The 25,572-nt window shown below is 40.2% G+C and overlaps 1 protein-coding gene across 3 annotated transcripts in view; it reads left to right on the top strand.

Annotated features, from left to right (window-relative positions):
- The window catches only part of PLCB1 (phospholipase C beta 1), a 405,394-nt gene that overhangs the window by 24,086 nt on the left and 355,736 nt on the right, over positions 1–25,572 (top strand). For 2 of the 3 annotated variants that reach the window (XM_065059870.1, XM_065059871.1), the window contains exon 1: positions 19,950–20,397. The exons of the other annotated variant lie outside the window; for it this stretch is intronic. In XM_065059870.1, the coding sequence (XP_064915942.1) occupies positions 20,299–20,397 (99 nt within the window). In that variant the 5' untranslated portion in view covers positions 19,950–20,298. Of the gene's footprint in view, positions 1–19,949; positions 20,398–25,572 lie in introns of those variants that run through there. 3 annotated transcript variants of the gene reach the window in all.

The raw sequence follows: 25,572 nt of genomic DNA, 5'->3' as shown, positions 1-25,572 counted from the left end.
GACTCAAAGTTTTGTGCTGTCAGTGCATTACCAATTACTTCTGTGCGGTATTTAATCCTATTTTGATTCTCTCTTCCACAAGTTTAAAAGCTTGGTGGGAAGGCTTAGGGCTGCTTTCATGGGCCAAGTCAGTCACTTCAGTAATTCAAGCTCCCTGCCTGATATATCAAGCCTCAAAGATGTATTCACTTGCTGACTTCAAATTCTAAAATACCAACTGAAGTATTAGCAGCAGGCTTCAAACTAATTTCCTCACTACCTAGAAGGGGATTAAATCAGATACAGCTGTCTACAGGGGGGCTGAGCTGAATCTTGGAGTTGCATCACACATTTACATGCAATTAATGTTCATATTATTTAAGATCAAGTTCTTTGAAAAGAGAAAAAGCTTGCTTTTCAGAGAAGTTGCTTGTCTTCCATATGTGTTTTTGGGAGGGTGAGAAAGCTTGTTCTGGAACAACTTGAAGTATATTCTTTGAAAAATGTATATGTAGCCACCCCAGCATAAGATTATTCAATGAAAAGTTAGATAAGAATATAGACTATTAATGTGCAGTATTTGAATTAATGGTTATGTAAATTTTATTTGAACATCACACATTTAGAATCAAAAGAATTTCTAAGATGTAACACATACAGCAGCTGATAATAATTCTGAAATTAATCTATCCCTGTAGTTCCTGGCGCGTGCTTTGAGGACTCTCTCCATTTCTTAATTGCTGAGAACTCTGAGAGGGTCCCAGTCAATGGTGGCAGCTTCCAAGATGACAATCCCATTTCCTTCAGGTATTGCAATAATTAGGGAAGTCAGAGTGGAGCTAAGAATGGCAGTGAATCCTAACTGATACCAGTAGGTATGGCCAGAGTGAGTGGATTAAGATAATTTATGCAGTTGTATCAGGATTAGCACACTTGACAACTGGCTGGTTATACAGTTCTTGGGTTTTCTGAACACCTAATTTCACAGGGACTGTGGTGGATTAAGACACTTGGCGCCAGCAAGGGTATTGGAGTCTGGTTGCATTTTATCCACACTTCTCACCATACTAAGACTATTGTGGGTTTGTGGACCACACAATTGTTTGACAAGCATGTTCTCAGGCAGTACATCTGAAAGTACACTAATTTATAAATATGCCACATGATTTGTTAGGTAGGTCTTTGCCTTTCACACTTGCTTAGTCAGAAGTGTATTGCATACAACTCTTTGCACATGACAGAAGAAGCATCTGTTTTGTGACATGAAGGCAAGTAAAATGTAAGTAAATCACTTGTAGTTTATATTATGGGAATACCTGTCAGCCCTATTTGTGTATTGGAGCTGTGCTCTGCTAGGCACTGCACAAACAGAACAGAGACAGTCCCAGCCCTAAGACCTTTCAAGTCTCAACATGCTGGATTTGAAAATGTACTAATATGAAAGTCTGTACGAAAGGAAGAGCCTCTCACACTATTACATTGAGATCAGCTCATAGTACTATAAAATATTCAAATATTCTGACCTGCTGCAAACCTGGCATAACTCAATTTAAATCAGTTATCATAGCAAGGGTGATCTCACTAAGATAAGTGCTTTATTCTACTGTAAAAATGCAGTCCAACCTCCCATTGCATCCAGAGAGTCTGTAAAGAAAATATTAAGAATCAGCCTTTCCTTAGTAAGTTTTAAGATGCAGCCCTGTTGTTTTAGATGTTTTTTTTATTAAATATTTTTAATTAAAAACTGGCTTAACTGATTTGGAGCCTGAAACAATTCCCATTAATGCCTTTGATAATATTTTATTCAACTTTATTGGCAGTTAGATCTAGCCCTTAACCCTTTGGAAACCACCAACAAATGCTTATTCAGGAAAAGCAGCTAAGTATTCATTTGGTTGTCTGTCTGGAGCCTGCAAGTGTTCCAAGAATTAAATAGGTTTTGTTTTGTGGGGATTTTTTTGCCACTGGGCAAAGTTGTCTGCCAACTTCTCACCAGATGTGTATTAATAAATCTGGGTTTTATAAACAGTTCTGATGCAGGGTTCAGAGCCATCTGAGTGACTCAGAGCTGTTAACAGGGTAAGCAGAACTCTCCAATGCTTTCCTCTAGCTCTGGTTTGAATCAAGATGCAAGCTGTAAGCAAATTGAAGTATTATTTGATAGTCTTTCCTGAAAATAGTGAGAACCAAGTCCATTCTCTTAGCTGGCAAGTGATGTATCTCAGAAGTGCTGTGTAGTTGACATTACCTGACACTTTGGGAAATCCTCAGAGAGGCCAAGGACCAAAGAGTCATGAAGGATCAATTGCTTTCATGGCAAACAGCAGCATCCAGGTCAGGGTGTGATGCAGATGAAGTGAAGACAGCTTGCAAGTTGGGCCGGTCCACCTATAACTTAGAAAGGGCCTGAGATAGGCCTGAATCAATTAATTCTTGCTCTTACACCCTTGGTTGAAGCATGTAGCAGCTGTTAATTACAGTAACAAACTCAGAGGTGTGGACTTATGAGCAGACAAATGTAGGAGGCATGCAGTTTTGTTTCTGGCCCATTTCTGCTAACAGGACAGCAAATGTGTGAACAGGTTTTTGCTGTTCTCTTATGTTTACAAGCTTAGTGTGCTTGGAGGCATGGAGTGTAAGGTTTGGAGGATTCCTATGCTCTGTTCTTCCTTTTCAGGGGCTCAATGACTTGCTCCCTGAAATTAATGAGGTGTTGAGTTGCAGTGGCAAAGCTAAGAAGAGTCTTCTGTCACCTTGTGTTCTTCATTGAACTAGTGTGGGTGAGAGTCCTAAAGAATTATCCTTCATTAAAGCAAGCCCAGAGCTGAAGCTGAGGCAGGAAAATCTCCCCCAAAGTTTACTATAGCAGTGCTAGCTGCCCAAGAAGATAAATTAAAGTCGGCTGAGGTAATATACCTGCTGTGTGGTTCCACAAATGTTTAGGGTCTTATTTTAGAAACTGAGTCCCTCCCAGAAGCTGGAATCCTTATTGTCTGCAATTAAAAACACAAAAGTTACTGTGCATGATTGAGGCACCAGATTTTCTTTTATTATTATGAAAGTCAAATAAAATCAGGGTTTCCAAGACTATGCTTCCTCTCTTCCAGGATTGCTTTTTGATTGGTTGTGGTAATCCCACAAACATTTGCTTCTGTTGCAAATTCAGTCTGGTGTGTTTGGTCCTTTACCTCTCTTCCACTACATTGTCTGCTTTATTATTATTTTTTTTAACCAACAGCTACTTCCTTCAGAGTTATGTATTTCCATGTGACCATTCTGGAGATTTTGATTCTCGACAAATAAGATAAAACAATAGCTATATCAGAAAGGAAATCCTTTGATAAGATGGAGCTGGAGGTGTGCCTGCTAACCAACAAGTTAGGAGATTGACCAAGTTTTCTAGCTTAGTCTGGCCCTTATTTCATCTTGGGCAACTGATTTAATTTACTTCTTTTTCTTTTGCTCTTTGTAAACATGGGGATGATACCCTCTCATAAGGATGTTGTAATCCATTAGCTCTTATAAGGCCCTCAAGCTGTGTTGCTATATAGCATCTAAGTGCAACTTTTATAATCAGAACAGCATTATTTAACTATTTTTGCATTTTGCCCAGACTGGATGAATGCCAATTTGTGTTGCATGTGAACCTTTCATAATTCATATTGTATTAAAGAAGCAACTTTTGTTACCATACTAACTGCAAACAAATATAGGAGAGAATAAAGATACATGATTTATAATCTATGAATTCTGGATCATTTTATAGGGAGCAAAATACTTAGTGGATTACTTAGGCTAATATCCTTTCTCTAGGATGCTCAAGGTCATATGTAATGGATGATATACCTTTTTGTGTACGTATGCGTTATGTATGGGTTTTGGACAAGCTATAATCAGGTCTAGGAATTATGCCAATTTATTATTGGAAAATGTTATGGTATTTAGCACTTATGTAGCACCTTCCATTTTTCAAGGGGAATTATAACTAATGAACCCTTGCACACCTACAGAGCACAATTGTTATTGCAGATGTTAAATAGTTAAAAGAAGTAATCTAAGTTAATACCAAAGCCAGAATTAAACCTCAAATTGCTTATTATTGTGATCAATTCAATAGGCCTGTCTTTCTCTCCAACAACGAGTTGCTAAAACAAATGTGAGGTTAGTAGAATCCAACAGTGTTCTGGGTTATTTGAGGGCTTGACTCTCTGGATATTAGTTTGATGACAGAGGTGAGCAAATAAATATCAGAGGCATCCTGTCATCAAATCCTACACTGACAACATCCTGCTATTGCTTGGCAAGGACCCACAGCTGCCAGGTGAGTGGGATTTTATTTGTTCTTTATACATTTACCCTACTTGGTGGACTTTAGTACTCCCCAAACACATGAGACAAGAAGTTGCAGGTATCCAAGTAAAAAGCCAAAAGCCACACTGAATGTAACAGGAAGGGGGGACTGAAGAGGTACAGGAAAAGTTTCTTGGCTAAAAAAATTGTTGTTGTGAGTCATTATTGCCTGGGCTTGCCAAAAATCTTCTGACTGTTTTCTGCTCACTAATTACCTACGACTGTAGGAATGCACTTCTTCTAAAGCCAGTTTCTCTTCTCTTGGGGGAAAAAACAGTTATGCTTTTAAATTAACAGGCTTGTAGCCCTATAGTAGAGAAGTGAGAAAAGAACAGCTTTAGACAAGGATCCTATGTAGATCTGTTCTTTGTGCTTGCTGTTAGCATACCTGCCTTTTTTGGGGAGTGGATGATGTTCTTTTTGAAAACCCTCTAAAGCTTTTCACTTAAAACCAACATGTTTCTCAGAATTGCCATGCTGTAGGCTCTGAATTGCCATGGGGATAAAAATCTGACTTCTTTCTGTGTGATTCCACAGGCTGATTGTACCTGCAAGTGGTATTCTCATTTGCTATTTCAATGTTGCAAGGTGTATTTTCAGTGTAAGGGAGAATTGAATGAATGTAATTAGACCAGATGGCCCATATGTGATCTAACCCCTACCTAAATCCAGTGTTTCCCAAGATGTTGTGTAATGCTAGAGACAACCACTAAGAAACACTGAACACAAAGTGGCATCTAGTTTTGTTCTCTGCATTACATATACAACCCGAGTTACTTTGTGGCTTCTGTTAATCAGGCTGGAACACCATTTAATGCTGTTTTCCATCCTCCTTATGAGGGATTTCAATATGGTAGCACCTATATAACAGATAAACGTACTACTTTGTTGTTCTTTCTTTCATGGCTTGCAACTCTGGGTGTTAAAAGGAGGCTCTTTCCTGAAGGTCCTTAATTCAAGCCTTCTCCCCATTGGCATCTATGGATATGTAGCATTTGTGTATCAGTATGTAGTGATTCTCTCCATGGTTAAATGAATTAGCTGTCAAATGCCAGCCTGGTGAGGTTCTGCTGCTGTGTACCCCAGACTGTCACAGGTTCCTTTCTTGGCATTTGTACATTTAAGAATTTGCACATAGGCACCTCCATCTGATCCATCTATTCTTTGCATGCCCAAGCTTGCAGAAATAGAGGTAATCACTTGCCTGTCCTTTGTATACTATTACATCTACTTCTTTTGCTGAGCTCTCCATAACTGCCTGATTTTTTTTTTTCCCACCAGTAGCTTTCTACCTGTAGAAAGCAGAAACTTTGTTTTCCCCCAGGGCTTTCGTTTGGTTTAATTTTTAATTCAAAAAATCTCTGGCTAAGTGATCTTGATTTGCATGGATTCTTCTGACCTTATTGCTTTTGAAGAGATTATATATGTTGTCATTTTCTGTTTCTCATGGTTTCTACTTATTTGTAAACATCAGTAAGTGTTATGATATAAATTGTGCTTGCTCCTTTGAACTTTCTCTGGTTATTTCTCTGGAAATTATGTGAGAAATGAGATTTTTAGGAAGTCTCTCTTAAAGTCTGCATTTCACTCTTAAGTAAACGTATCGAGAAAAAAATCTCATCCCCAACTTCTGCAATTAAAATCCATAAAGGCAGAAATATTAGCCCAAATGGATAAATAGTGCTTTGTTTAGCTTGCTGATTTCTTTGCTCTGGCCTGGTATGGTCCCAGGCAAGCTGAAATTTTCACCCCTGTAGAGCTGTTGCTTGGCCCTTGCTCAGAGACCCAGAGTAAGTTGAAAGTCCTGGCCAGATTACAGCATGGTCTTGCAGGAGTCAAGTTGAAGATTTGCTGACTTAGTCTTTACCTATTTGCTGCTTTGTGCATTTTAAGGATCTTCAAGGGGTAGTTTTCCCCTCTTAAAGCATGAGGGAACAGAAGCCAAGCGCATGGGGATCTATTTCTATGTTTTACTGAGACAGTTTCCATTCCAGGAGGACATTGGCTGTTCCAAAGGATGAATGTCTTAATGCTTTTGATTCTAATCAACATTACTATGGCTGTTCATATTCACAGTGAAGTCCAATTTCTGTTTCCTTACAGATTAGATTTTTAGAATATGTTGTGCATTCAGAATAAACCAACTTATGATGAAAGCTAATAGGATTTCCATATGGCTTAGGATCCAATATGCATTTGAGATCACTCTAACCCTAAGTACTGTTTTAAAGTTATAACAATGAGAGAATGACAGTATAATGTTACTGTGAAAGCATAATTCATCTAGATGTCTTTTGGTTCCCCACACTATTAGGCCTATTAAGAATCTGAAACACTCTGAAGAGGCATTAAAAATTGTTGATGAGAGAAGTTCCCATCAAAGTCCATTAGCATAAATGAGTGGTCACAGTAGCTGGGGCTGACATGTTTCATATTCTTTTCCTATAAGAGTAAGTCTGAAATTCTGAAGAGCTTTCAGGCTCAATCTTATTCAAAGATGATCTCAGATGCCACTTAGCATTCCCATAGTTTTTCATGCACTTCTGTGTGAGGAGCAAGTGTTCTGAGAACAAGGTGTATATTACTTTTAGGAGATAAATGTAGGAGGAGGGGAAAAAACTGAAGAATGGCTGCAAAGGAAGACAGTTTCCTGGACTGTAAACTTTTTGTACCAGTGGAACAAAAGGCATGTCGAATCTCAAAATAGTCGCTAGATATTCTATAGAAAAGAAGCTCCAGTTCTGTTGGCAGAATCAATAATAGATGCTTGGGTATAAAAACACCATGTGGATGCAGCAGGCATCCTAACTTTGTAGTTATGATATTAGATATAGTGATACTTGGCAGTTAAAACAGACTGAGATACACAGAAAGGTCACTGAGCAAAATCTGTAGCTTTTAATAAAAAAATTAAACTAGTTAATTTCTGCCATTCTTGCCTGTAGTATGTCACCTCAACTGTTTCAGGTGTGTTTGTAAATGTGTGTATTCACAAAATTTAAAAGAACACAGTGTGCTGGCTCAGCCTACCCATGGCAAATGGCCTGGATAACATCAGCTGCCAAGGTAGGAGCAGAAGCACAAATGGGCTGTGTGGCTGGATTTCACAAAAGGGCTGTGAGCACATTTGTCCAAAACTGCTCATATGAAAGTGGAAGACAACTATCAGTCAGAATTACCAAGAGACTTCTGAAAGGCATCAGAATGACTTCTGAAGAAGGCATCACCCTGAAAAGTAGTGTGGTGTGGTTTTTTTTTTTTTAAAAAAAAAAAAAAGAAAAAAAAACCACCAACATAAAAACTTCATATAATGGGAAGAGACCTTGAAGCAGAAACCGCAGCTGCCGGAAGTGGATTTGGCACAGCCAAAAGTTTTCCTGTGGCATCAAGACCTGCCCACCTGGGCCTGGCTGAGCATCCTGTGTAGTGGACACCAGGAGCAGCCTGTGTCAAGGTAGGGCACTGTCAGTACAGAGTGCAGCAGGCGGGGGATCCCCCCTGCCTTGGGAGTATATGTGTGTGAGTACCACATTGGGGTTTTCTGTTGTATTACAAAGGAAAACACAGCCACTGAAATGTGAAAGTCAGGTAAATTTACTCTAGAACTCAGATCTTTAAAGCAAATTTAAGTTGAATTATAGCTACTTGCTCCTATCCTTGAGGCTGGTTTCTGTTTGTATGATTCATGTGTTTAATTCATAATTGTTTAATAATTTTTCCAAATTATTGCCATAAATGTGAAGTATCAGGTTTTGCCTCTTTTGAAGCGTCATATTTTGTCTCAGAAGTTGGTTTTGTGTAATTATTGGGACTAGTATTTTTGTAAGAATTTTAGCTTTTATTGACTAAAGTGAGCTTGATTTTTGCTGGATCTCTGGGGATTATGAGTTAGTGTTGCTCTGCTTTGTACTACTTCATATCACTTGAAGATCTTGGTTTACTTCTAATTAGTAGATTAATTTCAGTGGAGAAAGATCTAAAACATTACTGGGGGAAGATTTGTGGTAAATGCTCATTCCCTTACCTCTTGATTTCCTTTCTGAATTTTTGGAGGCTGTATTGCTTTACAGGCCATACGCTTTTACTAACATTTTAATCCCCAGGTTCTTCCAGTATCCTTTTGGGATTTTTCTCTTGACATCTTATCCTGTGATTTGCGGAAGCTACCATTTTGAAGTTGGTCATTTTGCACAGGTTCTGGCTCTACAAATACCACTTTTGCACTTTAATATATTTGTTAGGAGTTTGTCATGTGAAACCATAGAACTTGGGGTCCAGCCTGATGAAACAGTTGGGAAACTTGTCCTGTTAATAGTAACATCTCTTCCATCTTTTTTTTGGATGCTTCACAATTCCGCCATGTGGAAGATTTTTCTCCTGTAGATGCCTGTTGACTGGCAAGTTATCCACTGCAAATATGCATTATCTTCTGATTTTTTTGCCATGAAGGAATCTTTCAGCTGAAAGACTAAGTGATTTATGAAATATCAAGGCTAAACCTGGAGTAAACATGCATTTTAAGCATAACCTAAAAATAACATATGCTAGAATTACATTACAGTCTTTGGTCATCTGAGAATAAGTTTGATTTAAACCCAAGCACCAGTGCTAGGAGCCTTATTTCTGAAATATGAAATGAATTATTATTGCTATATTTTAGAAGTATACTGTAAGGAGTAAGAATCTTTCTCTTTTAATCTGATATATTGTGTTCCACCAGTTGTTATATTTGTAAAACAATACTTCTTGAATATTCATATGTAACTCCTTAGTTCTCTTAAAATCAATACTAAAAGGCTAGAATTATTTGAGATGTGGCAATTACTGACTGCAAGAAAACTGTTATCTACTGAACACTTAAAACAAGCAAATCACTGCCAAAGTACTGTTGTTAGAAAGAGTATTAGTGTAAATCACAAAGTTATTATGGTGTTTTATATAAAATAGCTGACTAATGGGTCAAAACCATGGCAATTACATTTGTAACAAGCGGCTTCATGAATTTAGACAAATACTAGGGTGTGTTATCACATGAGGATTTGAAGATTACTATGTTCCTTGACCACAGGTCTCCTTAACAGTTTACTAGTAAGTCTGTGAATTGTCTTCATTGGGCAACTACTCCCATGCTTCAGAGTACGTTTGACTGTGTCACAAAATCAGGCACATCTTCAGATGCAGATCTTTAGGTTTTGTTGCAGCTGTGTCAGCTGAATGTATTTTAGGAGAGCGCCTGAGCTGCTCTGGTACAGCCAGGATGGTTTAGAGGGCCTTTGGAATATTTTAAGCTTAGCTTGTAAGAGGGTAATGGGTTCAAAATGCAACCTCCCCTTTATCGGTGAGTATCTAAACTGGTTTCTATGTACTGTGGTGGGTTATACTGGTTGCCACAGAAGAACATGAAATTTTATCTTGCTTACTGATGTGGGGATGGGCAGATGGGGGTGTGGAGATAGTATACAACATCCTTTTGCGGTTCTGGCAGCACTCCACATGCACTGCTTGGTGGCCTCTTTGTTCTGTGTGGGCTCTGACTGTGTCAGAATGGTTGGCTTTTAGCTAACAAATCGAGGGGAAATGTGAGTGTATATATATATGTAAAACTTGGAGACACCTCACTAATATCTGTCCCCAAAGTTGCTTATGTGAAATGAATTGACTCAAATATGTGATACAGGTAAAGCAAGCAGAGCTAATAAAGAATGAATAGTAATGCCATGCGAAATGATCACGAATGCAGTGTAGCAATTTCCTGGTGTGTTAGAGGAAACTCATTTATATGCCATGGCACAGACAAAGCACCCATGTTTCCCACTGTGTCAAACCTAGTTAGCCCTAGAGAGTATTCACAGATTAAATAGTGCAATATAACAAATCCATGAGAGAGCAAAACAGTCTCTGTGCATGTAGCACACCCATTTCTGAAAGTCTAACTTGAAGAAAGGCAGAGAAATGTCAGGCCAAAGGGTGAATATTGCTGAAAAATGAAGAGCCAGGATCAGGAAGTTAGAATGAAAATATCTCCAAAGTCATAAGAGCAGCAACTCTATTACAGCTACACAATATCTTCAGTAGATACAGTTCACTTTGATAATGTCATTATTTTTCTTGCACAGCTGATTTTGCATCATTTGGTATTAAGGGACACATATAATATCTTTTTAAATATTTAATAGTATTTTCATATACTGAAAACTGTCAGTGGTATTATATATTATACATAAAACAACCTTTCCTTTTTCATTTTCTACCTATAAAGATGAGTTGTGCATGTTTCCCTCTCTCAAATTTATAACAGACACGACAGGTTTCTTTCTGAGTAGCTGTAGATATAAAATACCTAACAGCAAAATGGCTTTTAACTCATTTTTATAGCACTGTAAGGCATTACCTTCTTAAGAGACTTTTCTCAGACTGTAGCGCTGCTGCCATTAGAGGTGGGCTGTGGCTGGCTGGATCTCTTAGAAAAGAGTCTTCCACAGAGGTTAAGACACTTTATTAGTGTATGTAACTTCATATATTCAAGTAAAAATTTAACTCTTATTTGTGTTTTTTAAGCTTTTAGAGATGTTTAAAAAAGACTTTTGCAGAAAAGGCTCTTGAAGCTAAACTGTTGGAAGTAGTATGGGCCAAATTCAAAGAACTTTTATTTGTAGTATGTGCCACCCAAGTATGAATCATCCCCTTTTGCCAAAATGTCAGGTATCTCCAAATGCATGCCCCAGTTATCTTAACAGGCATCCTCTCACTAAATTTAACTTGTGAAACAAGAAAACCTTTATTTGGGAATACAGCATAAACTTTGAAAATATAACAGTTGTGCACTGATATGATTTAAAACACTATCTCCTGGTGACTTTGAGAGTAGTCTTGTTCTCCAGCTCACAGCCTGAAGTACCAAAAAAGAAAGGGCAATTCATTTCTCCTCTCACAAAACCTCACTTGTGTTTTGGGGCCAAACTCTCATTTCAGCAGCAGCATCCAGAATCCTGAAGATGATGCATCTTCAGTTCCTCACAGATTTGCCTTGTGCTTCATCCAGATACCTTCTGATCATCCAGCTAATATTTGACTTAAGTGAATAGTTTTGGCAACATATAAATTCTCCTTTTTTCACTAGGTCCTGAAAGGTGATAGGTGCAGGCCACAGATAAGAGGTAGCTGTGGCAAGGGCTAGTTGCTGCCTCCTAAAGACAGGAGGGGAATGAGATGATGAATGTGGTTCCACTTGAGAGGTGGTGGCTACTGGTTCCTTAAACTAACAGCCTCAAACTGCTCCCAGCTGTGATTTACCTGTTGGTCTGTGCTGCAGTCTGGCAGGCTGGCTCTGAGTTTCAAGAGGCTGGCAAAAGGAGTTTCAATTGGGCTTGAGGATTTAAGTGTTGCAGAGAGGAAGGTATTTCTTCTGCTGAAAACTTACAATGTCTCAAATAATTTCATTCAGAAAATGAAGAAAAAAAAATTGCAGCAAGAGGCCTAGTTCTCCATAATGGCATACCCATGTGCCATCTTCCAAGTATAACGTTTTTACAGTTTAAGTAGGATTGTGTGCATGCATAGACAACATACTTATATCACTCTTTTTTTTGCCACAAAAATGAAAGAAGCCTTATCAGTTCCCTTTCTGATACCTCAGAAAGTACCTAGGAAACAGTATCCCAAATTGCTCTTTTGTTTAGAAGGCATGTGCATGAGAACAGAGGGTTGAAACAACTTGTTTGGCAACCTAAACTGGAGTACAGTCTATGATCAGGCACTTGGATTTGAAACTCTGTTGAAGCAGGACTGACACTGCTCTGGCTTTGTAGTGATGGGCTCACATTATTGAATTTTTGGTGACTTTGTTTGAAATAGCAAGATGAAGTCACATTTCTCTGTTTCTCCTCTACTTTCTTTTACACCCTTTCCCTAAATTAGTCTGCAAGACAGCTATATGCTTTAATTCAAATACATCCTCAAGAATAGCTCTTATTGTTAGTTTTGAGAGAGTATAAATGGTTAGAATTTTATTGACAAACTTGGTACCAAATAGTATTAAAAAATAACCCCCGATTGATGTTTATATAATGTTGATCACAAGATCCTTTTCCCCACCCTATACTGCTCTGCTAGTTCTTGCATCATATCTAAAACATCTGTGGCTTTTTATCAGTGCTGGGAGGCATGTTAAGAGAACAGAGAAACAGTGTCTGATTAGGTTTCTTGGAAATCTGGACTCGGTTCTCAGCTTGTCTAAGACTTCATGTAAGATTGTGGTCTCTTAGGGGAGTGATAATGCACACTCTGAGCACATTTCCTTTCTTTGTGTTGCTGATTTAGATAGTAATAAATAGCCCTTGTTCAAACAGCTAACAATGCATATGTGCAAAATGAGGCTATACTCATGGTTGAGCGCTTGGTGTATTACCAGATTATGAGTAAGGTAACATTCTTGGCACTGTAAAAACAAATAATGTCTTTTGTTCTTCATTCTTCTGAGTAAATAAATATAGTTTCTTTATATTTTCATTCAGATTAATTTTGTAAGCACACAGTCTCTTTGCATATGATTAATGAAATACTGGCAACACTGGTGGGAATATTCATTCAAATCAGTGCGTGTGCCAGATATTGCCTATTGACTACTGCAAATCTCACTGTGCTTAGAGAAGTCAGGAGGTACTCTTTAATATAGTCTGCGATGTTCATTTTTAGCTTTGTTTTGTTCACAGTTGTGTATCTGCTGGCTGCTCCGAAACCAGAGTTTTCTTCACAATAATTTTTCTTCCTTATTTGAAATATGTCATGACCTTTATATATTTACAAGACTACTGGGAAAATGAATGTTGAATCCCAAATTAATCATCATCTTTCATCAAAACTGTTGCATAATCTTGTAAAAGGATAATTGCGAGATCATTCAAGTTACTTGGTTTCAAAGGGCCTGTTTGAACTCTCATCAAAGCTCACGGAATGACTTCAACTGAAACGTGATTGGGCCCTTCAGTTTGAGCTGTTAGTCCTCTTCATCAATCTTTTTCCTTGAACAAGGGGACTTTGGGTACTGTGGAGCTTAATGCCCAATACAAAATGTGAAAATAAAATGGGGGTAAGGTGACCAGTGCCATTTGGTGATCTTGTACCACGATGGAATAGAGAGACATGGGCTGTTTCTTCCTCTCTTCCTCCTGCTAGCTATGTTTTGCTCATAAATATCAAGACTTAACCTGTGGTCTTCTTTAAAGAGGCATTTTTCCTCCTCTGTTTAACCTCCTGCCTTTTTCTGACAATGTCTTCATGCTTCTAACAATGTCTTCTGGTTGGGAGGTTGGTAAATGTTGTTTCTGATTGCTCAGCAGGCATCCAGTTAGAGCAGATTGCCTCCCAGACAGCCAAGTGCTTTACCTGTTAGTGCTTTTTCCTTGCCACAGAGTCACAGTACAAGACATCAGCGAACCATTCACTGAACCTGTATTTCTCGTTTTGGAGCTTTCACTTAAAGCCTAGATTACTGCAGCAGCTTCTATTAGTTCCTGGTGAATGACACTGTTTTGTTTTAAACAAGAGAATGCACTAAATCTTGAAAAATCTTCACTAAAATTATTAGTGGTGAGGCAGCATAAGAGTTTGGATAGGCCATAGTAGCTTTCAGCTTATTTAGCTCAGCTTGAGCTTTATGGTAACTAGTATTGTTTTTTTTTTTTAGATTAACAATGTTAAGAACTGAATTAAATTTAAATCTGCTTTTCTGAAATGTAACTAGGACTTGGTGGGGTTTTTTTGCCATCAAGTTATAATTCATTTTAAGAATTATTGTGGGTCCAGATTTACATTGCAACAAATTGCTCCAACCCTTAGGAATACAGTTCAGAGCAACTGTTTTCAACTACGTAAATGGTGTTCTGTTGCTTTGTGACTAATGTTTTGTCAGTTGTGAAATTTCATCCTTTACAATTGCAAGTTCTGTAAAATAGCCAGAATGGGAATGAGAAGTCTGTGATGATTCAGAATAGTGTATTATGCTCCTTGAGAAAAGAGAAAAATGTTAGTGGATTATAACAAGACAAAAAATTTTGAATAAGCTGCTTTACTTCAAGGTAAGGTAAACCATCAAAAACTTTTTGACTGAATTCATGAGGAGTATCAAAAGACACAACAGCACTTGGGAAATCTTAAACTGGAAACACGTTGAATTGCCAATGCAACAAATTCAACACAAAATTTCTCTTTAATTTGTTGTCATTGGAAAGAATCATAAACTCATTTATAGAAATATTTAATGGAAATGAAATACACTTGCTGCTGTACAGACCCTTAATTTTTGAACTACTTAAACCAAGCCCTTGTGCTATGGTGGTCTCTAGAAATCCAGGGTATGTATATGCTGGGCTGCTTGCCTTGAGGAATGGGCAACAGAATCATCTAGAGGAACCCGAAAGATTAAGTCACTCATATGAGTCTAAGCAAAGAAGAGTGGGGCAGATCTGAGAACCAAATTTACTTTTTCAGAGTCATAATTTCTCATCCTATCCAAAGACAAACCATCCTGCTTCTAGATTTAATGTATTTTTCAAAAACTACCAAACTTGTAAGCTAGGTTTAAATTCATTACCTTCCATGAGGCATGACTCTGCTGTGGTGATGGAAAATAACGGCTGAGGGCTATTTTTTTTCCTAGAAGCAGAATATCGCTGTTATAGCAATGCACATAATTATGGAGGGAATAATCTGGGAATTATGGAAGAGAATCCAGAGAAAGTCACGCTGACTCTCTCATAATGCTTCCAAAAGATACCATGAGAGACGGCCTCTGTAATAGTAAGGCACTGCAAGAAAGAAAACCAGAAACCAGGCAGTATCTTCTTTGCATGAAGCACAGAGGTCCTGTTAATTTGGCAGCTACAGAGTCCAGAGCACATAACTTTGTAGTCTCCAAAAGGGTTGGGGATTTCTCCAAGGCAATTTCTGATTTGCCAACCTACTTAATATTTTTGTTTTTTAGTTCAACTCACAGCTAAACTTGGATGTAAATAAAAGCAGGTGAGACAGTCTGCTTTCTAGTTGATTCCAATCTGCATATACAGCTGGGACAATAGCTAAGAGCTGGAAAAAAAAGCAAAGGTGTAGCCATTACACTGGTATAAATAAATGCAAAGCTTTAAAGTCAGTGGAACTTTGACAGTTTACACCAGCTGTGATTTAATGAAACTGGTAGGCTATTAAATCTTTCACAGTTAACTTCAGCATTCTTAAACATGTTATATATTTTATGGACTAGTTTTAACAATCTGCAAAAATGTATTAAGCTATAAACTTAACAGGGAAGCAAGAACAGGTTGTATTACATAAAAAAGGGTGAATTAACACTTTCTAGGGAATGTACCTACTGACCTTTTGACTTGTGGGTCCAACTGTGCAAGTATTGCATTAATTTGGTCTTCTGGTAATAGTTTGGGTGGGATTTTTTTATTATTTTTCATTTTATTTTTCTGTAAACAAGGGCCAGTGGCTTCCTGGGGGCCAGAATGCCCGGGGCTGTGAGGGTGGTCCCATGGGATGGAGGGGCAGCAGAAAAGGACCACAGGATGGGCTGAGGCCAGTGATCCTGGAACATCAGTGGGTCAGGGACAGATGGCCCTAGTGAAAAGCACATGCACAGAGCTCTGCTAATTGCCACAGTAATGAATTAATTCTGCCATGACCTGAAAAGAGTCATGGTGGAGATCTCGAGTGCCAGTGGGTCAGGAATTCTGTTCAGCAGGGTCTTCTGTCCATTGGTGGTTAATTCTTCCTCATATAAGGCATTGCACAGAGAACCGTGGAGCGCTTCCTATGGCCTGGAGATCTGTAGGTGCCAGCTGCAGATCAGGTCAATCTATCCAGAATAAAATGTGGGCCTAGTGAGTGAAGCAGTGACTAGGTCATTTCATAAACACAAAGGCACTATCTGTGTTGTAACTTCAAATATTGTGCATTAGCTTTATTCTCACAGTATTTTACAGACATTTGTGATGCTTCTATGAAAGAAAAAAAATTAAAATTATTTTGACAGGAAATGGACTTTTGTACAAGATTCCCCTCCCTTTCCAATCTCTTTTCTTGCAGCAGCTGCTGTTGCCAGGCTGTCTTTGTTGCTATGGTGGTGTTTTGTGTGCCAGAATTTTATATTCACTCTTGAAGAGTCACCTGATAGAGAGTGGCTGTGCCACATAAGTTCTCAGTCTCACTCATAAAGATAAGAGGTATTTCTGACTGCTGATGCTGTTTACATACAGTATCTAGTAGATGGATCAGATGAAATAGAAACATATTCCAATGGCCTCTGGCTGTGAGGTTATGGAAGTATTAAGTTAACAGATGAATTATTTTAGTAAATGAGTGACTAAAAAAAAATTTCTCTCTCTTGGGACTACTGCCTTTAGTAGGTTTCATTTCTTAACATGACAGTCACACACGGCAGTTTCACTACACCTTGTGGCACTCGTCTCTCATTGGTAAGATTGGAGTTCTACTGTCTGCTTTTCTTAGAACAACCATGCTGTTATCAGAGATGGGGTCAAATTTCCTTTATTTCTTTTCTGGAGAGTTGTTCTGTACAACTTAACGACCCTCCTCCCACTGATAATTGAGGTATAATTTGGCTCAATTTAAAGTGCAATTAGGATCATATAAACTAATCTTCACCAGAAGTGTCTTTAATCCCAAATTCTGCAAAACCTGCCGCTTATGTTTAACTCTTAGTATGTTAGGTGTGCCATTGCACTGAAGCATTTTCAAGGCTGAGGACACTGCTTCTTTTCACAGTGCAGACTTACACCAATAAACTCAGGATACCAAGTGACTGGAATTTAATACATTTTTCTAAGAGCAAATTTTATTTTTAACGCGTTTCTCGTATCACCTCATGATGTAGTCTTTTGGTATAGCTTTTGCTATATCTCTATTTGACCTGACCTGGATCAATGCCATCTGTTATTTACATCAGTTATTGTTCCTTTCTCCTATTTGTCTACATACACTTCCAGATGTGCATCTAAAAGATACTGTGTTTTCAGTGTGTTCCCCCAGAAATGAAATATCATACTTAAGTTTGTTATATAAAAAATTAATGCTTTTTAGGTATATTGCATCCAACTAATGTGTATCATTTACACAAGGCAATCATTTCACTGTCTAGGCTTAGATTTTTTTGAACCTATGAAAAAGAAAACATCCAGAAATCAGTTCCTGCTGCAATATAAGATCAGCATGTATCACATCTGATATGTACAATTTTGAATAACTACCTGAATAAGTCCTCTGAGTTTATTTCTAACAGTACATATTTACTTTAATTTTTGGAGCTAAAAGGAGTGGAGACGATAAGAAATTGAAGATATGCATAGTAGTGATGCCTACTGCACATTTGGAAAAAGGCATCTGGTTCTTCTTTTGCCAGACTTGGTCCAATCATCTGATAAGATATTCACACTTTCTAGGTACAGCGATCCAGCTGAGTGCAGCTGGTTTCCAGGTCACTGATCCCACGCTCTATGAAGAAGAAAATTTGAATTTAGACATGCACTGAATTGAAGCATTTTCAATATGTACTGCATACCAAGAAATGTATTCTTAGCTGGAGCAGATGCTAATTAAGCAATAGTGATAACACATAAGCTAGCTGTCTGGCTTGAAACTAAAATTCCCACTGATTTCACCCAGCCCAGGATTTCAAAGGCTGAATCATAAGCACTTTCCAGAACTGTTGTTTAAAGGCACAGACATAATGCCATTTCCTTTTGTGCTTCTTCCTCCTTTTGATGAAAAATCCATTAGATAGATGCCATATAAAAGGCATGTTTCTCTTCAGCCGAATACCATCAGATTTAAATACTGAAGTCTGAAAAGCTACAAAATTGCTCCAAACAATACTTCATATCTGAAATACCGGATACTGATATCAGAGTCTGATCACCTCTTCCATTTCAGACTAATGGATTGCCAGGTGTCCATGGCATCATCAGGACCCATAAGGTATCATCATGAATTGTAATTTTATTTCTCTAACAGAGACTGTGAAGAAGGCCAGGCCAAGTGAAAATGTGCTATGGACTTGTTGAGAAAATAGCCACAGAGGTGCTGTCATCCATGGTAGTTTTAAATCTTCCAGTTGACAGACTGCTGTGAATACAAGTGCTTAAGGGATCATAGAGAAGTATGGTAGCATCAAGTGCTCTTTGCTCTTATTTTCTGGGGCATTTTAATATCTTATTTTTATTCTTTTGTACACTATATACTGGGATGAAAAGGCATTTTTGAAAAATGGTACTGAAAATCTCCCTTACCCCATTGTAGAGTAATCCTGTACTTATTTCAGTGAAGTCAAACCCAGAATTTGATATGTTCTCTAAGCCATGGGAAATGAATAGAAATTAAAGCACAGCAGTAAGAAAGCAGACTTGCATCCTCACTGATGTGATACCTGCATGTGCATGATTGATAAGAATAAAAAATAGATCAAATGGATTAATTTGGCTTGGAATGTGTATGGTGCCTGCATGGACCACCGTGAAGGAACAGATTCAGGTCCCACTAAAGGCAATGAAAAGTTTCTTATTTAAAGGGAAAGAATTTGGAAGAGGCCCGGAGGAAGAGCTTTAACAACTCTGTAGAACAGTAAGAGTTGTCCAATTGCCATTTTTGTAGCCTTTTAATTAAAAAAGGAACATCTCTGCCTTCCAACTATGTATATTTTTTACTTAGTAATTTTTTGAAATATCATTCCTCTGAAACTGAAACAATTTTTCTTTGAAGGTGTTCTTTCTATATTGTTTGCTGTGTCTATAGTAGAAGTTTGACTTCATGCCCCTAAATCATAAGGGTCAAGTGGAAACCTCTACAAAGTTGTGTCATCTGATGCTTTATCTGTTACAACTGCACAGGAGCTCTAACAAAGAGAAGGTCAGTTGTGGAGCACATATAATTCTATTCTTTAGAGACCCTGGATTTGGAACTTTGCTGGGTTGGAGGACATTTTACTGTCTTATGCCTTTTGCATTTAGTATACCTAAAACAGAATTGAGATCATGTGACTTTGGTCTGAGGATGCCCCTTTACCTTATGAGAGCAAAAAGCTTTGGTAAAACAATTTCTGTGTATTTAAAGCATCATGATTTGATGGGACTTGTATGTGCCCCTCCCTTTAATTCTTTTCTCTTTTGGCATCCCGTTCATCACTTTGTAGGTCGAGCGTTGCCCTTCCGCTTTGCTTTTGCGATAGCTGTTTCCTAAAATTGCCCTCGGCATACCCTGTGCTCACCCCTCCCGAAGCTGCTCCTTGGCCGCATCTCTCCGTAGGACAAGCGACATAACCAGCTTTCCTCCCTTCTCAGGCAGAGCCTCCCTCAGTGCGTTTTCACGCGTTTCCGCGTTGTCCTTTTCTCTTCGGGGGACACCGAGAGGGCTGACCGGGCCGGCAGTTCGATGATAATAACTGCCGGGCGCTGGTGGCCCGGGACAAAGCCCGGGCGGGAGCCTCCCCGCCCACCGGAGCCCGAGGCCCTTCGCCCGGCCTCCGTGGCGGGTGCCGCCGGCAGGTGGCGCCGCAGCGCCGCTGACCTCGGCCGGGGGAACCTCGGGGGCCGAGCCTGGCGGGGAGGAAGGAGGGGCGGGCGGGAAGGGAGCGGAGCGGGCAGCGCCGCTCGCTCCGTGCCCCTGCGTGCGTGTGTGTGTGAGAGAGAGAGCGGGCGTGTGCGTGCGTGGCGAGCCGGCTGTATATAGAGGATGTGCCGCTGCATGGCTCGCCCCGGCCGCTGCCGCGCCAGGTCTCTCCTTCGGCGCCAGTGAAGCCTCTCGCTGCCTGGGCAGCCGCTTCCCTGCCCGCTCCCGGCGCGCCGAGCGCAGCTCCCGGCCTCTCTCCTGGGGCCGTTTCCGGCGCCCCGGCGTTCCTGCTGAGGCGGCCGCCTCCCGCGGCTTCTCCGCTCCGGGGGAGAGCGCGTCAATGCTGTGCAAATGGCCGGGGCACAGCCAGGGGTGCACGCTCTTCAGCTCAAGCCCGTCTGCGTCTCCGAGACCCTGAAGAAAGGCATCAAATTCGTCAAGTGGGACGATGTGAGTAGCTTCCCTCCTCTCCTCCGCGCTTCCCCTCGCCGTGCCCCACACGCAGGGGGCACGGCGGGGTTATGCAACGCGTAGGGCGCATCGATCGGGCAGGAGGGCTCCGGCACACATGTTGTGGCCGCCCGGAACCGCGGCCGGCCCGGCCCTGCCCTGCGCGGCGGCGGGGAGCCACGGCGGGCCGGCCCCAGGGCACTGAGCCCGCCTGCCCGGGGCGGAGGGCAGGTGCCAGGCGGCGGGGCTGTCCCGCGGCGGGACTTGAGGCGGCTGAGGAGTTGGCAGCGGGTCAGGGACGGTGGCGGTGGCCGGCGATAGGTGTCCCTGCCCGGGCTGGGCGGCCGCCGCGTGGGGTCCGGGCCGAGCCGAAAGGCGTTGGTAAACCGCCGGCCGTCCGCCGGGCAAAGTTTCTCCGAAGGTTCTCCCGGCTCCCTTCGCTTGGCCGGGGCGAGCTGTGTTGGGCTGGCTCCTTTCGCGAGCGTCTTCCTCCCTTGCCTCCCTTGTTTTAGTGTGCATGTTGCCACCTCTGTTGCCGTAACGTAGTTGTTTCAACGTGTTCTTTATCTCTTGTTCCATCTCCGGTTTCCTCCTCCCGGCTTTTATCCTTCCTCTGGCTCCTGCCCTTCCTGTTCTCTCTCTCTAGTGGGATTGTCAAGCCCCAGACATGTTCCCAGGGCTTGCCGTTTGTGTACCCCTACTCACCCTTCTTGCCTCAGCGAAGGCACTCTTTTTCGTTAGGGCATGCAACTTACTTCAAAATCACATCTGCTTTCCCCTTACCACTTGCTGCTTCCCAACCCTTTACACTTGTATTGCCTCGTGTAGGAGAGAGTGTGGTTTTCACTTCACCTTTGGCAGCACAGCTGCTTGGCAGCTGGGATTTATTTCTTCTCTTGCAGGGCATGCCTAGGACTGTTGCAGAGAAAGGTAGCCTTTCTCTGTTTAGCCTTCCTTTTCTCAAAGCAGGAAAGTAAGCCTGCTGTGCTGCGGAGAAGGAAGACAGAAGGATGAGTCCTCTGTTAGCCTTGCTGCTACAATAAGACATAGGACATTTGTGTCTCAATTGTGCATGGGGGAGTGGGTGCCCCCAAAAGTCTGTCTGTGGATGGTGTCAGGAGAAGATGAGCACAGAGAGACTTGAGCTGTGGTAGAGGAGTGGTTGGGAAAGAAGGCAGGCAGTTCGAATGCCAGAATTGTTGAGGATAACTCGTTCTGAGACCCTTAACGCAGCTCTTGAGTATTTTTTCTCTGTTAATTCGGCTGCACTAAAGACATCCACAGCAACAACTGGAGGGACAACAGAGAGAAAAGGTGAAGGAGCAGTTCTTGTGTCTAACAACTGTTCTTGTCTTGTTACGTATCGCTGTTTTGCTATTGCTTTCAGCCTGTTCAGCAACCAAATGTGTGAGCCTGACCTCTGTAAACCTGTGATAAACACTCTCAAGGAGGCAAAGAACACAAAAAAACTGGACAGCTTCTAGTATGAAATTTTATTTACGTTAAACAGCTCAGCAACCTGACCTTGTCTGCAGTAGTAAATATTGGCTTGACACAGGTTATTCATGTTCAGAAGATAGATGGGAACTAAGCTTGAATGATTTGCCTGAGAAAATGTTTTCCTTCAGCTGATCTTTTCCTTAGTACAGGAAAAGGCAGCATAACCTCAGCCTTGCCATTGCCGTTATTGTTTTATTTTTGGTAAGCTACCAAGAAGTTTCCACAGGTATATACAGAAATCAAGTTAGCAGTCATCTAAGTCTTCAGAACGAAAGGCCAAGAGATTAAGCACCAGTTAAAATGATTAGTTTAAGTGCTGTTTCCCAAGTACTGTATTGTACACATTGAATTTGATGGAGAAGAGAGATGTTCTCCGTGCACAGTGGATGTTCAGTGGCTAACCTGTCTGCTATAGAATAATTGGAAAAAGATTTTCAATTGCAAACCTAGAGGCTGCAGTAATAAAATATAGCTAAATTCTGGCAAAATATGTGCATTTCAGGTTAAAGGTGTTACTCAGTAATCCACAGGTATTGCCTGGAATCTGAGACTGAGAAAGGGTCCTGTTGAGCTTAGCGAGTGCTTTCATCAGCAACCTTGTGAAAGTTGATGCTTATTTAGCCACGCTGTGATGAAGAAGGCTAGCATTAACTCATTGTTGACCATGAATTGCGTGCATATATATGCATTTCCCAACCCCCAGCCCCTGTAATTTGCCTGTAGCGTTTCTTTTCAGCAGTGGAAGCCCCACAGAATCAAAGATTTCAAGGGCTGTGAGTCTCCCTTGGTGCTATAGTTGTAAGGAAGTCTTCAGATGAATGCATGTTTGGTGACTTCAAAAAGTATTTGGCACTAAGTAAACCAATAACCACTTCAGAGTCTTTGTTTTCTATCAAATTAATCTGCTTGAAGGGTTTTTAAAAATGATGATTATTAATCTGAACCTCTGTGGTCTCTCATGTAAATAAGCATGACAAACTCTCTAGTGAAACAATAGGCTGTAATGAGAAATAGTAAACTACAAAATGTAACAGTACAATAGAATTGACCATAATGAGTACTTTGGCTCTGCTATGCTAACAGGGCTGTTCAGAAGAGCGAGGCTCACATACTGATGCGTGTTACGCACCATTTTCTATTTACTGTTTCTGGGTGAGAACGGGAGCTCAGTTCTTCTGCATTGCCTGTGCATCAGGGCAGCATTTATTCCTGTCCAAGGCACTTCCCTGCTGTTTTGTTTTGCAGTTTAAAGATGGCTTTATTGACTTTGCTTCGCATTTCATACGGCAGAAGAGTGTTTTGGTGAATTCCTATGACTTGTACCAAGTTTCAGCCCAAAGCAAAATTGTTCCAGCTGAGTTATAAACCACTGAAAAATAAAACAAAAAACACTACTTATGTGTTTTTGTATTTTTTTTTTTTTAATGGGAATGCTGAAAGGATTTAAACCAGAGCGTGAGAGATGTGTAAGGAATTTCATGGTGTACAGGGTAACAGTTGTTAAAGAATGTATTTGCTGGCTTTTAGAAGGATGCTGCAGCATCTGACAAGAGCTGTAGTGATACAGCCTTTCAAACCAATTCGCCCATCCTGAGCTTCTAGTAGCTCTGTGTCTAATTAGTAGCTGTGAGGCTGCTAATAAGCGGTGTGGTAGTGATGTTAGATGGACCTCCTCTCTGAGGAACAGCAGTGTGATGATGATCCAGTTTGAAAGAGAATTACCTGAGCATTACACAGAGGGGAGGAAAAGGTTACATCAACCTCTCAAGATCATATACAGGCAGGTGGAATGCAAGCAGCTCACGAGGCTTGAAACTCCATTTCCTCTGCGGACCATCTTCAGTTTCTAAATTGTGAAAGCATTAGGATCAATTGAAAAGCTCTGGCTTTGCAAGACAAGTAACACTTGTGCATCAGGATTGGATGCAATACCACTTCCACCATCCAATGCCTAACAGAGCCTATGCACAAATTCCATTTTTGGATTGGGATATAAAGCATTAAAGTAAAAGAGATGGCTGTTGTCCTGTTACTTTGCATTTGCTCACGCTGTTTCTGTTTTGTTCTAGAATAGCATTATAGATAGGAAGACAAATTTTATTATTAACTCTTGTTCTTGATGTGTACATTGGATTTGCAAAGCACTGGACAGAAATAGCTGAAGTTTGAATAGGTGAAAGATAAAAGTGACTGGGTGCTTGGGTGTGGTGGTATGTGGTGCTGTTTTTTTTGTGTGGATGTATGAATGTGTGTGTTTCTGGTTTAAGATGCCAGTTGGCTGAACACTCGCTTTTTCAAATCATGTTTCTTCATGCTGCCTTCAGCTGGGCCTTTATAGCCACTTTTCCCCTGCTTCCAGGAAGAGACTCTGAATCCCTTAAGCGCCGGTCTGATCTTTGAACAGATGTGCTCTCTCATTCCTGGAGAGAAGCAATATCTGTGAGAGAGAACATGCTTAAGGAAGAACTGACTTGATCCACTCTGCTGTACTGAAACCCAGCTTAGAACAGCTCTTCTTGATGAGAGTTTTAAAACAGTTTGATAAATAAATAAAAAAGGATGCAATTAAGTGAGGCTTTTTTTTTTTTTTTTGTAGGCGGTTAAACTTAATATGGTAGAATGTGTTGCTAGCTGAGGAGGGTAATGGAACCTGAGTATATAAAGAGCAGCGTCTCTCAGGACTGATCTTATGTCTGAAGGGGCTGAAACCTGCCTTGCTTGTGGTTTGTGCTTTATTTTTCTCTGTCCTGTAGTGGGAACAAGGTGGACAGAACTGAGTTAACAAATAGCTCGAGCAAGAGCACAGCTGAACTGATGTTTTTGAAGAGCAGGAGTTGGCATGCTGTAGCAAGTTAATATGACGGTGTGTATCCAAAAATAGATTTGTTTTCAGTTCTTGCTTAAAGGCTTTCTTATCTTCCTTAGTGATAATATGTACTTTACATAAAGAATTTGACTGGTCTCTCTGTGGCTTACACTATTTACTTGCAAGTTAGGTGTATTAGTGAGGTAATGTAACTGCATCTGAATTGAGGGACAGTATTCCAATTTTACAGCCATATATTTTTTATAAATATTTAGTTACTGAAGCAAACCTGCTGATAGGTAGCACTTGTTTAGTGGCTACAGCACTTCACCAGGTTTTCATTCCAGTGAGCTGCAAAAATGAACCCAGGTCTTTTAAATTTTATTTTAATACCTTAGCAGTTCTTCATCTTTATAATAAACATTTTTGAGCTCAGATGGTGAGTGCTATGTAAAGTTTTCAGGCTTCTTTATTTGTTTAGAAGCTTTTAAAGAAAATTATTAAGAATATGAGATACATCCCCTTTAACCTTTCAAGTAAATATAACTTCATAGTATCATTATTATGGATAAGCTAAGATCAAACAGAAAAAACCTGGAAATTTTCAGAAGTGATTTGAAGATGCTGACGCTCAAGTAACTTGAATTTTTTTTCCTGCCCTTTTATTATCTTTCAAACTCTGCACAATTCTATCACTACAGTGCATACTGAGGCCATGAAAAATGAACCACCATTGTTCTGTGCCTATGAAACTAAAATAATAAACTGAGGAGAGTTTATTTTTTTCTGATTGTTTTCAGTCTGGAGGAAAGAAGTCTAACATTCTAGAGATTTTGTTGCTAATCTTTATGTAGCAAACAAATATCATT

The sequence above is a fragment of the Columba livia genome, chromosome 3 (genome assembly GCF_036013475.1).
Source record: "Columba livia isolate bColLiv1 breed racing homer chromosome 3, bColLiv1.pat.W.v2, whole genome shotgun sequence".
Taxonomy (NCBI): domain Eukaryota; kingdom Metazoa; phylum Chordata; class Aves; order Columbiformes; family Columbidae; genus Columba; species Columba livia.
The sequence above is the reverse complement of the archived record's forward strand: the minus strand, read 5'-3'. Positions and strand labels throughout refer to the sequence as shown.